Consider the following 16,696-nt stretch of genomic DNA (forward strand, 5'->3'; position numbering starts at 1 on the left):
CTATAGACATAACAAGGTTAAATGGGATAAATTTGATGAAGCTTCAATACAAGAAGTTGATAAAATAATTAAGGTATTAGATATCAATAAAGGTGCTAATAACGACATAAATGCAAGTTTGATAAAAAATTTATGGGCTTATGATAAAAATATTATATTACATATGATAAATAATTCTTTGAGGCTTGGAATTGTTCCACATAATTGGAAGATATCAATCATTACACCTATACAAAAAGTAAAAAATAGTTTGAAGGCTGAGGAATTCAGGCCAATTAACACATTACCTATCTATGAGCAAATTTTAGAGCAGGTAGTGAAATCGAGGCTAGAAAAATATGTTGAAGAAAATAATTTCTTAGAGGATGAACAATCAGGTTTTCGGAAAAAGTTTTCATGTGAAACCGCTCTGCAAAATTCGATCATTGACTGGAGGGAAGCCTTGGATAAAGAATTATTAGTTGGAGTGGTATACATCGACTTTGCAAGAGCGTTTGAAACAATTAGTAGACATACCTTGATTGAAATTCTACAAGAACTCGGTATTGAAGGTGTAGTGTTAGATTGGTTCATATCTTACTTATCTAACAGAAGACAGAAAGTTAAGTTTAATAATACATTATCAGAAGAAATAAACGTTGAGCATGGTGTTCCACAAGGATCTAAACTAGGTCCATTGCTATTTATTATCTATGTAAATACTGTGATAAGGAAATTCAAAAAATTAGGAGTAGTTTGTAAGTTATTCGCAGACGATATGAAGCTGTACTTTACTAGTCTATACCTCAAAGAAATTGAATCTAAACTTAATAAGGCATTAGAAATACTAAGTGAATGGTTACGAAAAAATCAATTAAAAATAAATACGAAAAAGACAGTTTTTTCTGTTCTTCATGACCAAAGAAAATTAAATGTAAGAAATAAGTGCAATATTACAATTAATGGTATAAAAATACAAGAAGTAACGAAAGTAAAATATTTAGGGATAATTATTGATGACAATTTGACGTTCAAAGAAAATTCTATAAATACTGTAAATAAAGTTGCAAGAAAATTAAACATATTACATAGATTAAATAACTCAGTTACTAGTTACACTAAAAACATTATATATAAATCTACCATCTCTCCTTATTTCGAATACTGCAGTACTGTGATGTTAAACTATAATAAACAACAAGTGAAAAGAATGCAAATAGTACAGAATAGGGCCATGAGATTAGTTCTTGGTGTAAGCAAATATACTAGTATACGAGATATGTTGGATGCCTTAGGTTGGATGACCATCAATCAGCGAATGGTGTATAATACGTGCATTTTTATATTTAAAATGTTAAACAATCTCACACCGTCTTATTTAACTAATCGCATAGAATTAATAAAATATAAACATAATTATAATACCAGGAATAGTAATTGTATTAATATAAAACATACGAGAACTAATACAGCTCAGAAAAGTATACTGTATATAGGGTGCAATTGGTATAATAATCTTCCTGAGAACGTTAAACAAGAAAAAAATTTATCAAGTTTTAGAAGAACATTGAAACTATATGTAAAAGCTCATTTTTAAAACTATGTTAATCAAATGTCTGTATAATTGTAAAAAAATTAATGTATTTAACTAGCAAAACGCTAAATAAACACGATTATTATTATTATATTATTATTATTATTATTATTATTATTATTATTATTATTATTATTATTATTATTATTATTATTATTATTATTATTATTATTATTATTATTATTATTATTATTATTATTATTATTATTATTATTATTATTATTATTATTATTATTATTATTATTATTATTATTATTATTATTATTATTATTATTATTATTATTATTATTATTATTATTATTATTATTATTATTATTATTATTATTATTATTATTATTATTATTATTATTATTATTATTATTATTATTATTATTATTATTATTATTATTATTATTATTATTATTATTATTATTATTATTATTATTATTATTATTATTATTATTATTATTATTATTATTATTATTATTATTATTATTATTATTATTATTATTATTATTATTATTATTATTATTATTATTATTATTATTATTATTATTATTATTATTATTATTATTATTATTATTATTATTATTATTATTATTATTATTATTATTATTATTATTATTATTATTATTATTATTATTATTATTATTATTATTATTATTATTATTATTATTATTATTATTATTATTATTATTATTATTATTATTATTATTATTATTATTATTATTATTATTATTATTATTATTATTATTATTATTATTATTATTATTATTATTATTATTATTATTATTATTATTATTATTATTATTATTATTATTATTATTATTATTATTATTATTATTATTATTATTATTATTATTATTATTATTATTATTATTATTATTATTATTATTATTATTATTATTATTATTATTATTATTATTATTATTATTATTATTATTATTATTATTATTATTATTATTATTATTATTATTATTATTATTATTATTATTATTATTATTATTATTATTATTATTATTATTATTATTATTATTATTATTATTATTATTATTATTATTATTATTATTATTATTATTATTATTATTATTATTATTATTATTATTATTATTATTATTATTATTATTATTATTATTATTATTATTATTATTATTATTATTATTATTATTATTATTATTATTATTATTATTATTATTATTATTATTATTATTATTATTATTATTATTATTATTATTATTATTATTATTATTATTATTATTATTATTATTATTATTATTATTATTATTATTATTATTATTATTATTATTATTATTATTATTATTATTATTATTATTATTATTATTATTATTATTATTATTATTATTATTATTATTATTATTATTATTATTATTATTATTATTATTATTATTATTATTATTATTATTATTATTATTATTATTATTATTATTATTATTATTATTATTATTATTATTATTATTATTATTATTATTATTATTATTATTATTATTATTATTATTATTTTATGTCCTTTCATTCTGGAGAATTTGGACTCCAAGCTGTCGAACCTTTTCTCATTCTCCACCCTCTTATTTTCCAAATAACATGTAATGTGCTCGCGGAACTCTTCTAGCTTGTTGTCAAACTCGCTCCTCAAATTGTTTCCCCGAGCGTCCTTGATGATGTCCGAGACATCATCGGGAATATTTTGCCTTGTCCGTCGCGGCATGATTATTATGAATTTTTTTTTAAATATGTCACTCCACTTACTCACACACTTCTGACACTAAATTGTAGTATTTGCAACTTATAAATTATAGCACTTATACGATACAATAATAACACACTTATATTAGAAATAACAACACTACAATTTACAGCAGTAAAATAAAGGCAATCAAAGATATAGTTTATTGATACTGTAACGGGGTGGAATCTTCCTACATTACATTTTAAATTCAAGTTCGACTCACGCCAAAAGATCCGCCCTCCTTCTTCAACAACTGTCTACAATTGATGAAATACAGTCATTGATGCGCCGGGGTCGCTACGGTCGAGTCCCGACATTTGGTTTTAGGGGTTGATCAACCTGAGTGGAGAGGTACGAGGGCCAGAGACGACGAGCGATCGCTCTCTTGGCTCGCAGCAACCGCCGTGGACGGACGTGCCTTTTTATCAACTACCACTAACATCTTGGTTTCCACAAGTTTCTATCGACTACTACTACTACTACACGTGCTGCTAGTCATCATTCAAATTGGGCCAAGAGTATATAAGCCCACGGCTCGTGGAAGCTTATTTCTTTAATTAAGTTTATTAAGTTTATTTAACGGTTATTTATATAATAATTGTTGTGGATTGGATCTGGTCGATGGGAAAGGATTGGAACGGTTTGGTGGACTTGGAAGGAAGGACTGGGTCTGGTTTTGGTCTTGGAGGAAAAGGATCGTTGGAATAAGAAGGACTGGTTAAGGTTGGAGATTGTTGGGGTAAGTGAACTCGTTTTGTTATTGTCGGGTTAACTATTCATTTGTTAAATAATATTTTATTAATTGAGGAGTCGTTATTTGTTAAAGTAGTCGAGTCAATTTATTAGAGTCAGTAGAGTCACATTGTCGTTAATTAAATTAGTCGAGTCAGTTTTGTAAAAGTAGTCGAGTCAGTGTCATCCGTCATTTTGGTTATTGTTCATCTCATCAATTATTATCTGTAAAGCGGCTTCGTCTGAATAAATGCCATTGTTTATATTTGAATTTGACATATAAATTTAATTTATCACAACCTTCCTGACAAGTTAGGTATAAGAATTCTCTCTTCATATTTTAATACTGTGTGGTCCAGTAAGGGGCTTACCCTCACCTGGAGATACTGAGTTCAGCTAGACAGGTTTGCAAGACACCTTAAGTTTTGCACATGTGTGGGACACTTATCGTATTGAGACCCCAATCACAAATTAACATAATAAATGCACCCATTACAATACAATACGTATGCTGTTTAGTTGTCAATATAAGACTGACTGACTCTAGTTGTTCATCTTAAAACAAGAGAAGAAAGCTTTTATTTTATAGTTATTCAAAGATTTTCAAAGATCAGTTTTACATTCGTTACAATCTTTAGGCATGATCAGATCTCATTATATCTGGCCAACCACCGGTTATATTCGATCAGATCTAATCAGATTTTATTAGATCTGGGCTAGACTCAATATCAGACATGATTATATCAAGTCAGATCTGGGTACATCTGGTAGGATCAGATCAGACACTTATAATTCAAATTACCTCGGATGCCAGAAATTAAATGATGAGAACTTTTTTAACTTCCCGCTAAAAAAATTAAAAATTTTCAAAAATTCGGGAAGTTATTGGTTTCGGTCCGATTTGCAGAAACCAAATTTCTATCAGATTTTGACGTTTTGAGGTTCTAGGAAGCTATCCTGACTATTTTTACGATGATGTCCGAGTGTATGTATGTGTGTACGTACGTAGGTATGTATGTATGTAAATATTCATAACTCTTGAACGGATGAACCGATTTTAATCTTTGAGGTGTCATTCAACGCGGCTTGTTAATATCTTGAAGCTGTAAAAATGTGAGCTTAATCGGTAGGGTGCGTTCGGAGATATTTCAAAAATAAAATTTTTTAAAAAATGTTTTATTTGGATAACTTTTAATTTGCTCAATGGATTGATTCCGAAATCTAGTCAGCTCTGAAACTTCATAAGCCGCGTCGAATGCCACCTCAACCATCAAAATCCGTTCATTCGTTCAAGAGAAACCGGTAACGAAAGAATTCAACAAAAATTTTTTCTTTGGTTTTTTTCAAAATTTCTCAAAAACGACTCGATATATCAATTTCAAAATTTGATCAGCTTTAGAACTTGATAGAACACGTCGATTGCCACCTCAACTGTCTTAATCGGTCAATTCGTTCACGAGATATCGTGGGAGAAAGAAATGCTGAAAAATGGTTTTTTACAAAACAATGGCATACAAAAGTAGTTGCGAGCTCGAAGAGCTCGAAAATGTATTCTCAACAATGTTTTCGAGCATATTGAGCTGGAAGTTTTGGGGCTGGCCCGCAGGGGTAACCGATAGACTGATTTTTTTTTATTGACACTAGCAGAGCTGTACGGAGGCAGAAGAAATTAAAAATTCCAAGATTTTTTACCATTCGACCAACAGACTTGAAATTCGAAAGGAACATCACCAGAAAGAGCGCTCGGTGCCATACCGACATGGAATGGGTTCGATCCCAGTTCAGGCTATCTATATTTTTCTCAATTTATCAATAAATTGTCTTGTTAAGATGGCTAACTGGAAGTTGTAGGTTTTACTATATTTGAAATATTTAACATTTTTAACTCCCCGCTGAGAAAATCGACGATTTTCAAAAAATTCGGGAAGTTATTGGTTTCACCCCGATTTTCAAAAATCGGGTTTTCATCATATGTCGACGTTGGAAGGTGCTAAGATGCTATTCTGAAATTTCTAGAGCGATGTCTGTATGTGTGTGTGTGTGTGTGTGTGTGTGTGTGTGTGTGTGTGTGTGTGTGTGTGTGTGTGTGTGTGTGTGTGTGTGTGTGTGTGTGTGTGTGTGTGTGTGTGTGTGCGTGTGAACTATCTGTAACTTTCTAACTAATGATTCGATTCGGATGGTTGAGGTGGCAATCGAAAGAGCTTGTTGGCCCTCAACTTTTCTGAAAATTTCAGATCATTTGATGAAGTAGACTCGAAAATATTAGCGAATTACGAAAAAAAAAAAATTTTATTTTTTTTATTTTTAGTGGTTTCTCAGAAACGACTTGAACGATCGACTTCAAAATCTAATCAGCTCTAGAACTTTATAAGCCCCGTCGAATGCTACCTCAACCATTTCAATCAGTTAATTTGTTCGAGAGATATCGTTGGTGAAAGAAATGATAAAAAACGTTTTTTTTTTATTATCTTTGAAGTGTCTTATCTGATCAATTTCAAAATCTATTCAGCTCTAGAACTCAATAAAACGCGCCGATTGCCACCTCAAACGTCAAAATCGATTGATTAGTTCAAAAGATATCGGTGCTGAAAAGTTAAAAAAATATCATTTTATGTTTTTTTTTTTCCGGATAAATCAAAATATAATGTGCTAAAATGTGTCTGAAATCATACCAACTCTTTCTCAATATAGTCTCTTTCGATCATCAGATAATGTCATGTAACTTGTTCCTCAGTTTCAAACATATTGTCAGCAAAAAATGGAAAAAACCCAGTCTTTAATGTTTTTCTCGGATATTCCATATATTGCTCTGACTTAAGTCAAAACTTATTCAAATCTTGATTTTGATCGCTGACATTGACTTCTGCCTCAATACATGTACTTCAGAGAACATAATCGAAAATCAAAATTTAAAAGCCGCTTTTTCATTAATGATTTTTGATTCTTAACTTTTAAACTCTAACATAAAACGTTACTTGTTAGATCTTGAAAAGCTCATAAATAAATGATTGCATGTAATAGCATTTTCGAGCTCGGAGAGCTCGAAAATCTATTCACAGTGATGTTTTCAAGCTCCTTGAGCTTGGAAACAGCGGGAAGTTTTGGGGCTGGCCCGCAAGGCCAACCGACGCCCAGATTTTTTTTTTGTAATTTTTCGAAAATTTTATTTTATCTCCTTTTTACCTTACATTTACTGGGTAAGTAACGCAGAAATAGAAGAGAACCTGTTACGTCCTGTTGGTAACATTTATACCAATTAGGGGAATTGTTAGAATTAATAGAACCTTTTAGGAATCTACTGATCCCAGGGAATATTCTCTGGTTAAATTAGATGCATGTTGAAATCATGATTTTATGTATAATATGCCGGGAGGTACTTACTTTGTCGGTCCTTTTGTTGTTTCTTAGTTATATAGAACGGTCACACCGCTGTGGATCACTCAACCATTATTACCTTAGGAGCTGGGGTTTCTGGGAAGTATATCACTTCTATTACTATTGGATCGTTCAAAAGCCTGGAAGCGTAGAAATTAAACCTAGGATCTTTTTCGTTGACCCAGGTCAACGGAAGAGGTCTTTCCCCAATTGTTATAAGAATCAACTTATAGGAATTATTTGACTCAGAAACAGGTTTAAAGTAACCGGGACAACCCGGGTACTTACAGACTTCGGGTTTTGATTTCAATCGATCAGACACGCGGCGGGAGTTTTTCATTTCAATAAAATAATGATAACGTCCGATTCGACTTATTTCTCAGATTTTATTATAGACAAAGAATATTTGAATTGACAAAGGTAATTATAATAATAAAAAAAAATATATTTATATGGTATAGGTTAAATTCTAATATCCTCCACGCCTATTACCGAAGGTAGTAATTTCAATAGTTGTATATATAAAAAAACTTTTTATTTATCATTATTATTATTATCGCCAGCGGCTTAAAATACGAATTTGGGTGACAAGGTTAAACTATTCATGTTTTGCCCATTGGGGTTTGAATTAATCCTAATTTTATGAAAAGAATTCATTTAAGGTTATTAAAACAATTGAATGAATAAATTTCACAAATTAATTTAAAATTGTGTGAAAAGAATTCATTTCAAATTATCAAAATAACCAGACAAATTTCTAGATAAAATTTTATATTAAAATCAAAAAAATTTTAATATCACAAATTTTTCAAAATTATTTTAATTAAAATTTCCCAAATAAACTTTTTAAAATCACGAATCGCAAAATTATTTTAATTTAATTATTTTATAATTTTTCCAATTAAATTTTATCCAGGAAAAAAAAAATCAAAAGATTTAAGAATCACAATTCACAAAATTATTTTATAAATTTTTTCCAAATAAATTTTATCGAAGATGAAAAGATTTGAAAATCACAATTCACAAAATTATTTCAATCTAATTATTTTGGAAAATTTTCCAAATAAATTTTATCAAGGAAAGATCAAAAGATTTAAAATTCACAATTCACAAAATTATTTAAATTTAATTATTTTATAAAATTTTCCTAGTTAAATTTTATTAAAGCAGATCAAAAGATTTAAAAATCACAATTCACAAAATTACTTTAATGTAATTATTTTCTAAAATTTTACCAGTTAAATTTTATCGAGAACAGATCAAGAGATTTAAAAATCACAATTCACAAAATTATTTTTGAGTCATAACGCTTAAAATTCCAGATAGACTCTATTTTAACGAATGATCGAAAAATCACAAATTTTACCTTTATAAAATTTTAATAGATTCTTTTTTTCAAGATCATCAGCAGAACTCACTCATTAAAATCTGTCACTCGACTGCTAATTAATTCTCTTAACTCCTTTGTTCTCTTCGCTAATTCCCCAATTCCTCCCCCCCCCCTAATTTCTATATGTGGCGTGGAGGTGGTGAGAATCAACGCCAAGATGAAGTCTCAGCCTTTTGTTTAGTCTGCAACTTTGGTTATCTCGATACTTTATTCTTCTAAGAATTATTATTTATTTAAAATATTTAATTTCGTTTGAATCATTAAAATTTTGATTGTCAAGTTATTAAATTTAATCTCGTCAGCAGTAAATATTGTTTAAATTATTAATGCGAAAACCAAGGAATAGGTTAGATTATCTAAGTTAAATTGTTGCTCATACAAAAAAAAAAAAAATTTTGTGAATGTGATGAGAACATGAGAAAGAAGTTGAAATTTATGACGACGACAAGTTTAGGGCACTAGCATATGGCGTTTCATTATGGTAAAGCAGATACCTCTCTCCGTATAGAGAGCTTCGAGAAGAACAAAGGTGAGGGGAGTTTTTGGTCAAGCGTCTTGGGCCGACTCGCTCCTCTCAGGAGTAACTTTATGAGTTCTTGCTCTCACTCGACTAGCGAGTCGAGCATTTCTAAGGAGTCGACGAAAAACTCCTGAGTGGAGCGAAATACCAAAATGTCTTTCGCTCTCACTCGGAGCTCAACAAGATGGAGAAGTAGTGGGGATCGCTCGCGAGTGAGTTTAGGCTATTCAGTCACAGGAGTACTCGCTTGAGGATTTTTTCGTAAAAAGAGCAAAACTCCTACTCCCTATTCCTGATATATATATATATTAGGGTGCTTTTATTTTTGCGACTATTTTTTTTTTCGCTCCCATCCCGAAATTTTGTTGAAAATACCCCAAAAAAAAAAATTCCCTGAGAGTTTGGACCCTTAATATTAATATTAAGTACTCGACCACAGCGTGTGAAGATTTCCCATTTAAAATACACGTAAACTTGGGTTCTTATTTTTTAAACTTCTATAACTCTGCGGCATTTTATGATATCATCTCGCCCAAAGTCGCGATTTTCTCAGAATTAAATGTTTTACAAAAGTGCCCGAAGTCGCGAAGTCGTAACTCATACAGGTGAGGTAGTACGGACCACTAAACTGAATTTTTTCATAGGATTCTTGTTTTTTTTCTCAACAACAAGACCTACCGAAAAAATGTGAATGATAATTTTATAGGGAATTCAATTTTCTACAAAAAAGGTCTCTAGCACTAAATCACTCAGATTGATATTTTCTGAGATATTAGTCAAAAAAAAAATCAATATTTTCTAAGATTTGATTTGACATTTTATGGGAATTCAATGCTACGTCAACTTCAATAATTAATATCTCAAAAAATATCCATCTAAGTGATTCGGTGCTAAGGACCTTTTTTGTAGGAAATTAAATTTTCTATAAAGTTGTCATTTCCATTTTTTCTGTAGGTCTTGTTGTTTATGAGATAATGAGAAAAAAAACAAGAATTCTATGAAAAAATTCAATTTAGCGGTCCGTAGTACCCCACCTATATGAGTAACGACTTCGCGACAATGGGCACTTTTGTAGAGCATTTAATTCTGAGGAAATCCCGAATTTGGACGAGATGATATCATAAAATTCCGTGGAGTTATAGAAGTTTAAAAAATAAAAACCCTAGTTGACGTGTATTTTTAATGGGAAATCTTCAGATGCTGTGGTCGAGTACTTAATATTAATATTAAGGGCTCAAACTCTCAGGGATTTTTTTGGGGGGTATTTCCAACAAAAATTCGGGATGGGAGCGAAAAAAAAAAAATAAAAGCACCCTAATATATATACATATATATATATTGAGACAATGTGAATTGGCATCGTCATCCTCAGCCTTGCGGTTCCCGATTTTTTTTCCCGTCTCGTTGCCGCCTGAAACGATATAAGTCATAGTGCCGTGGTCACATGACGAATTGTCACGTTGACGCATGTCCGTCAGGTGAAAGTGGGGACAGTCTCGAGGCTTGTAGGACCCAAATTTATTGGCCATCACTTCGATCCTGGATCAACTAGCGCTTAGACGTTTTTCTGATTGTATTCAGTATTAAATATCAGACAATCCTACTTGTACTATTTCTATTATTTTGTCATATATTATCTTATTTTATTGCGTATTAATTAATTATTATAAATCAAGTTAGATTTATTAAGTTTATTGTACGTTCCTGGCGATTCACTTGTATATTAAATAATATTAAGTTTAAATAATAAAATCAGTGTATTACAAGGCGTTATTCCATGTGGTTACGGATTGTGTATCCGGCGTTCCAACCAGGACTGCGTTTATTGTACCTTGCGGAAATTACTGGAAGTAAATGAATCTCTGTTACGATTGGCAATAAACTTGCGTACTTCTATAAAATCAATCCTTTACATTATACCTTGCTTTTGTTCTATCCTCGTCCTAAAATACTGGTAAGATTACCGAATAATTTGATTTAATAATTACAAATGGAGTTATAAGTAGTAACTCGACCATTGATAAGTCTAATTTATAATTTTATAATAAGCCGTGAGGTAAGTTGATAAGCTTTTTTATACGTTGCCGAGTTTGGACAAGTGCGGGTACTTACTTTGCAAGAACCCAAGCCCATTGATCTGTCTTATACTTAAAAATTTCGTAGAGGCCAGCCTAAGCCAGGGTTCAACCCGCGAATCCTGGTGGCTGCTGGTTAGAATCGCCAAGCAAGAAGGCTATTTATCTCAATATATGTATATATATATATATATATATATATATATATATATATATATATATATATATATATATATATATTAGGGTGATTCTAAAAACAAACAAATTTTTTTTTTTTTGCCAAACAGGTTCAAAAGTTTCGTTTAGATAAAAAAAGACGCCTGTGAAAATTAGAGCGCTTAATATTAATATTAACATTATCCGCATTGCACTTTTCTATTTCCCATAAGAATAACATGGAAAAAAATTTTTGTACGTCTTCTGATTTTTATAAATAGCTGACGATGCGTCATAGGAGTAATTGGCAGGCATATTTTTGTAAGGAATTGAATGATCTACAAAAAAAGATTCTTATCATTTTTTGAGGAATCTATTTGTTCAAAAGTTATTTGAGGTTGAAGTCGAATTCATATTAAATTTTGAAATTTTCTTACTTTTCCGGCGAAACTATCAGACCTATCACAAAATATCACTGGACCTTTTTTGTAGATAATTTTATTCCCTAGAAGTTTTTCTTCTAAAGTTTTTTCGAATTTCACATTGTTTTCTAGTTATTTTTATTTTAATGTCAAGCTATTAAAATCGATCAGAAGACTATTTTTTTTATGAGCATGACATTAAAATAAAAATAACTAGAAAACAATGCGAAATTCGAAAAAACTTTATGAGAAAAACTTCTAGGGAATAAAATTATCTACAAAAAAGGTCCAGTGATATTTTGTAATAGGTCTGATAGTTTCGCCGGAAAAGTAAGAAAATTTCAAAATTTAATATGAATTCGACTTCAACCTCAAATAACTTTTGAACAAATAGATTCCTCTAAAAATGATAAGAATCTTTTTTTGTAGAGCATTCAATTCCCTACAAAAATATACCTGCCAATTATTCCTATGACGCATCGTTAGCTACTTATAAAAATCAGAAGACGTAAAAAAATTTTTTCTATGTTATTCTTATGGGAAATAGAAAAGTGCAATGCGGACAATGTTAATATTAATATTAAGAGCTCTAATCTTCACAGGCGTCTTTTTTCATCTAAACGAAACTTTTGAACCTGTTTGGAAGAAGAAAAAAAAATTTGTTTGTTTTTTGAATCACCCTAATATATATATTAGGGTGCGCCAATAAAAAGAACTAATTTTTTTTCTTTAGTTCCCGTGAAAATATCGTCAAGGATGATGGAAAAAAAATTCTGGTAAAGTTTGAGCTCTTAATATCAATATTAAAAGGTGGCGCTTTGTGATTTTTGATTTCCCATTTAAATAACATGGAAAAGACAATTTTTTTGTTTGGAATTTTCCACCTTGGCAATGGCTCGTTGTACGAATATGTCCAGCATATATTTTTGTGTGGAACTTAACGCTATACAAAAAAAAGTCTCGTATCATTTTTCGATAAATCCATCTGTTCAAAAGTTATTGGAACTCGAAGTCAAGTTAGAATAAAATTCGAGATCTTTTTACTTTTCCGGTGAAACTATCGGACTTATTATAAAATGTCACAAAAACTTTTCCGTAGACGATTTTATCTCCTACAAATTATCGTTGATAAGTTTTTTTCAAATTCTGCATTGTTTTCTAGTTATTTCCTTTATAATGCCAAGCTCCTATAAAAATAGTGTTCTGATCGATTTTACGAGCTTGACAAGTTATAGATCAAATTGAACGGAATATAGTATAGTGCCTGATAGCTCAACTGGTAGAGCACTCGGCGCGATACCGAATTGGTCTGAGTTCGATTCCCAGTTCGGGCTATCTATATTTTTCTCAATTTATCTATAAATTGTCTTATTGAGAAGGTTATTTGCATGTTTGCATGTTTAGGATTCCACTATATTTAAATGGTAACCCAGGAGAGTGAAAGTATCGAATGCCCGAAAGATAAACACTACCAGTACTTATCAAGCACCAGGTCGCCACTAGATGTTTTTGAGTTTTATTTAATAAATTAACTTTTCACGAATGCTCCGCGGTTTTCCTCGTAGACGAGCTGTGTGACTTGCACCAAGTTGTCTCTAGGTATTCTCCGGGGTTTATTTCATAAAATTGAATCATTTTTATGTCAAAAAAATCGATTTTTAATCAGTGCTTGGGGGTTTCCTTTGCAGATAAGGTGTGTGACGTGCATCAGGAGATATCCAAGAGTTCTTAAAGCGTAATTAAATAAATATAAAGCATTTTTAGGTAAAAAAGTAAACTTTTAACCAATGTCAAGGGATTATCCTTGTAGACTGGTGCATGCCACACAGCTCGTCTGCAAGAAAAACTCGTGAACATTTTTCCAGAGATCAATTTTTGACCTTAAAATGCTTTATTTTTGTCTTCGTTTGCTTCGAGAACGCTAGAATACGACCTGGTACCTGATATCTACTGGTGCTGCTTGTCTATCAGGCATTCGATGCACATCTTACCTAGTTTGGATTCATATCTTTTTTTCATGCTGTTATTCTTTGATAGGTTAGTTTTATCAAGAGTAAGTCATAAGTAAGTTCAATCTTAGTTGATGCGTAAGCTTACTTAAGTCATATTTAAGTTTTTTAAGTCAAGCTATTACTAATTACTGTTCATCAATATCAGTTAAGTTATTAATAAGCTTTCTCAATTAACATAAGTTCAATCTTATCCAAATATTTTGACTCGGGGAACTTCGACTTTTTTGGTATACAGTATACTCCTTAAGTTTTATTTTTTCAAAAAGCCTGTAAAATAAAAAATTTTAATTTTTAGCAATATTTTTGCTAAAGTATCTTTTTTTAAATAAGCTAATAAATAATTGTAATTATTAGTCAATTGATATTCTAACAGTGAATTATTTTTTCTTCTGGCAAAAAAGCCAGAATCAATTTTTAAATTAATTTATTATAATAAGGTTGTTATATCCGGCTTGCCGTATATTTAAAGGGGCCTCTTTGCCGCGCTCGCTGCAAAGTGCAGCGTTAACAATTTTAGGGATAGCAACTTCGGCCAACACCCCGTTGCACGTCGTCAACGTTTTCTCCAATCAAGGAATTACACTTGACTGTATTCTGAATTTATCCAATTAATTATTCCCTCCAGAACCGCGAACCAAGGTGATAAAAACGACGAACACCAAGGTGCGGTAGCCTATGACGCTTGAGAAGTTAATGTACTTCCTTGCTGGCCCGCGTGAGATCTAAACCGTGTTACGTTTAGGCAACCCTCTTTTCTATTTTCTATTTCTTTAAATCCGAGTAGTTCGTTTTCATTAATAAAATCGGGGGGCGCCACCTAGCTCTCTGAGTGAAACAACGTGTTTTTTCGTGCTCCGTGAATATCAGTTCTTTTGGTCTGCATTTGATCAGATATATTAATTGTATTGTGAGCTATTGGTGCAGTGATCCATCTGGTTTAAAGTCAGATAAGATTTTTAGTGCTGCGAGTTTTTATTTCAACCAATTTTTGCTTTTAGCCTTGGTCAACTGGCAATAAAAGGTTATGTAGGTTTTGTATCTCTCTTTTACTGCATGCGTTGCTCTTACTTCTGCCAGTGATTTCCAGTGACATCTCGCGAGCAGAGGCAGGCACTACTTTGCGGAAACCCATAAGATTTAGATTTAGATTTTGTTTATTTTATGCCAAGGCACAGGCCAAATGGCAATTTCAATTACAAATTGATTACATATGAATAAGTATATAATGTTATAAATGTGAGTACATAACATGTTCATAGAAGTAGGTTATTGCTTTCAATGGTACGGTAAATATTTAAGATGCAATAAAAATAATAAACGATAACGTAAAGAACTAAAATATTTCAAAGGAATACAGTGTGACAGAGCACACTTGATTCAACTCGAATAGATTAATTCGATTCAACTAATAATTTCAAGATTGTAATATAGAGACTCAATCTTGAACAAAATGAAGTCCAAACTAACTGTCTAGGTTTAAGAAATAATCAAACACTTTGCTTTTAAAAACTTCTGGACTCCTAGAATTCACAATATCACTCGGTATGTCTTCCCAAAGCTTGATCACTGTTACGATGTATGATCTCGAAGTAGGATGTAACAAAATTCGGTATTTTGAAGGATGAGTGTCTTTTTGCAGCAAGCCTGTCAGACCGTCGATCATCGGACTCTTCTACAAACAGGTCACGCAGATACTCAGGCTTTCCATATTCCAAAAGTTTATAAAAATAGCAGACTGCATAATAAAACCGGCGATACTTTACCGTTAACCATCCCAATTTTCGATGATAAGGACTGATGTGTTCATCTTTTCTGAGGTTTAAGATAAATCTGATCGAGGAATTCATAGTTCGTTGCAATTTCAGATCATCCTCAGATGTCGAATCAATGAGTACAAGAGAACAGTATTCAATTAGAGGTAAGATGGTTGCAGTAACTAGGAGCTTCCTTATCTCGTAGTAAAGATGTTTTTCCGAACTTTGAGGCTATGAAGAGCATAGTTCATTTTCCTTACAGTTTGTAGAATATGGTTATTCCACGAAAGATTTTGGCTGATATGCACACCTAAGCACTTAGCGGAGTTTACATAGGGAATCACAACATTGTCAACTATTATGGGCGGTAACTCCATGGTACACAGTTGCTTTAGCTTGCCATTTGAGCCTAAGATCATAGCTGTTGTCTTCGACAAGTTGAGCATAAGTCCATGTTCTCGTGTCCAGTCTGCAATAACTTGTGCATCAGCACTGACTTGTTGAACTGCTTCAAGAAGCTGATAAGTAAGGCAGTGCCGATAAATATACATGTCATCAGCGAACAATCCATATTTGCAGAAGCTTATCCACCAGACAACAGAGTTCATGACGATTAAGAAAAGTATTGGCCCAAGTACAGAACCTTGAGGGACTCCAGAAGAGGTCTTCAGAAGTTCAACTGGCATTCCGTGGTCATTTAGGATAGACTGAGACCGGTTCGATAAATACGAAAAGAACCAATTTATTACCTCAATAGAAAAGCTCATTTTGAATAGAGAAACTAGAATGACTTTAGGGTCCACGAAATTGAATGCTTTACTCAAGTCGAACAGAACCAGTATGGTGACTTGATTACTATCCATTGCTCCTCTGATATCATCAGTGAGTTTGAGTAGTGCTGTCTGTGTATTTTGGTACTTACGAAATCCTGAATGGTATTTATCAAGTAGATTATTCACTT

At 30.5% G+C, this 16,696-nt stretch overlaps 1 protein-coding gene across 1 annotated transcript; it reads right to left on the reverse strand.

Annotated features, from left to right (window-relative positions):
- Positions 1–1,638: 1,638 nt before the first annotated feature.
- On the reverse strand, positions 1,639–16,343 carry LOC130665913 (uncharacterized protein DDB_G0287625-like). The gene is made up of 3 exons (XM_057466542.1): positions 16,068–16,343; positions 2,677–3,030; positions 1,639–2,013 (listed from the first exon to the last, which is right to left on the reverse strand). Exons 1-3 carry the CDS (start codon positions 16,341–16,343, stop codon positions 1,639–1,641), a joined length of 1,005 nt encoding a protein of 334 aa, XP_057322525.1.
- Positions 16,344–16,696: the final 353 nt, after the last annotated feature.

The sequence above is a fragment of the Microplitis mediator genome, chromosome 3 (assembly GCF_029852145.1).
Source record: "Microplitis mediator isolate UGA2020A chromosome 3, iyMicMedi2.1, whole genome shotgun sequence".
NCBI classification, from domain to species: Eukaryota; Metazoa; Arthropoda; class Insecta; order Hymenoptera; family Braconidae; genus Microplitis; species Microplitis mediator.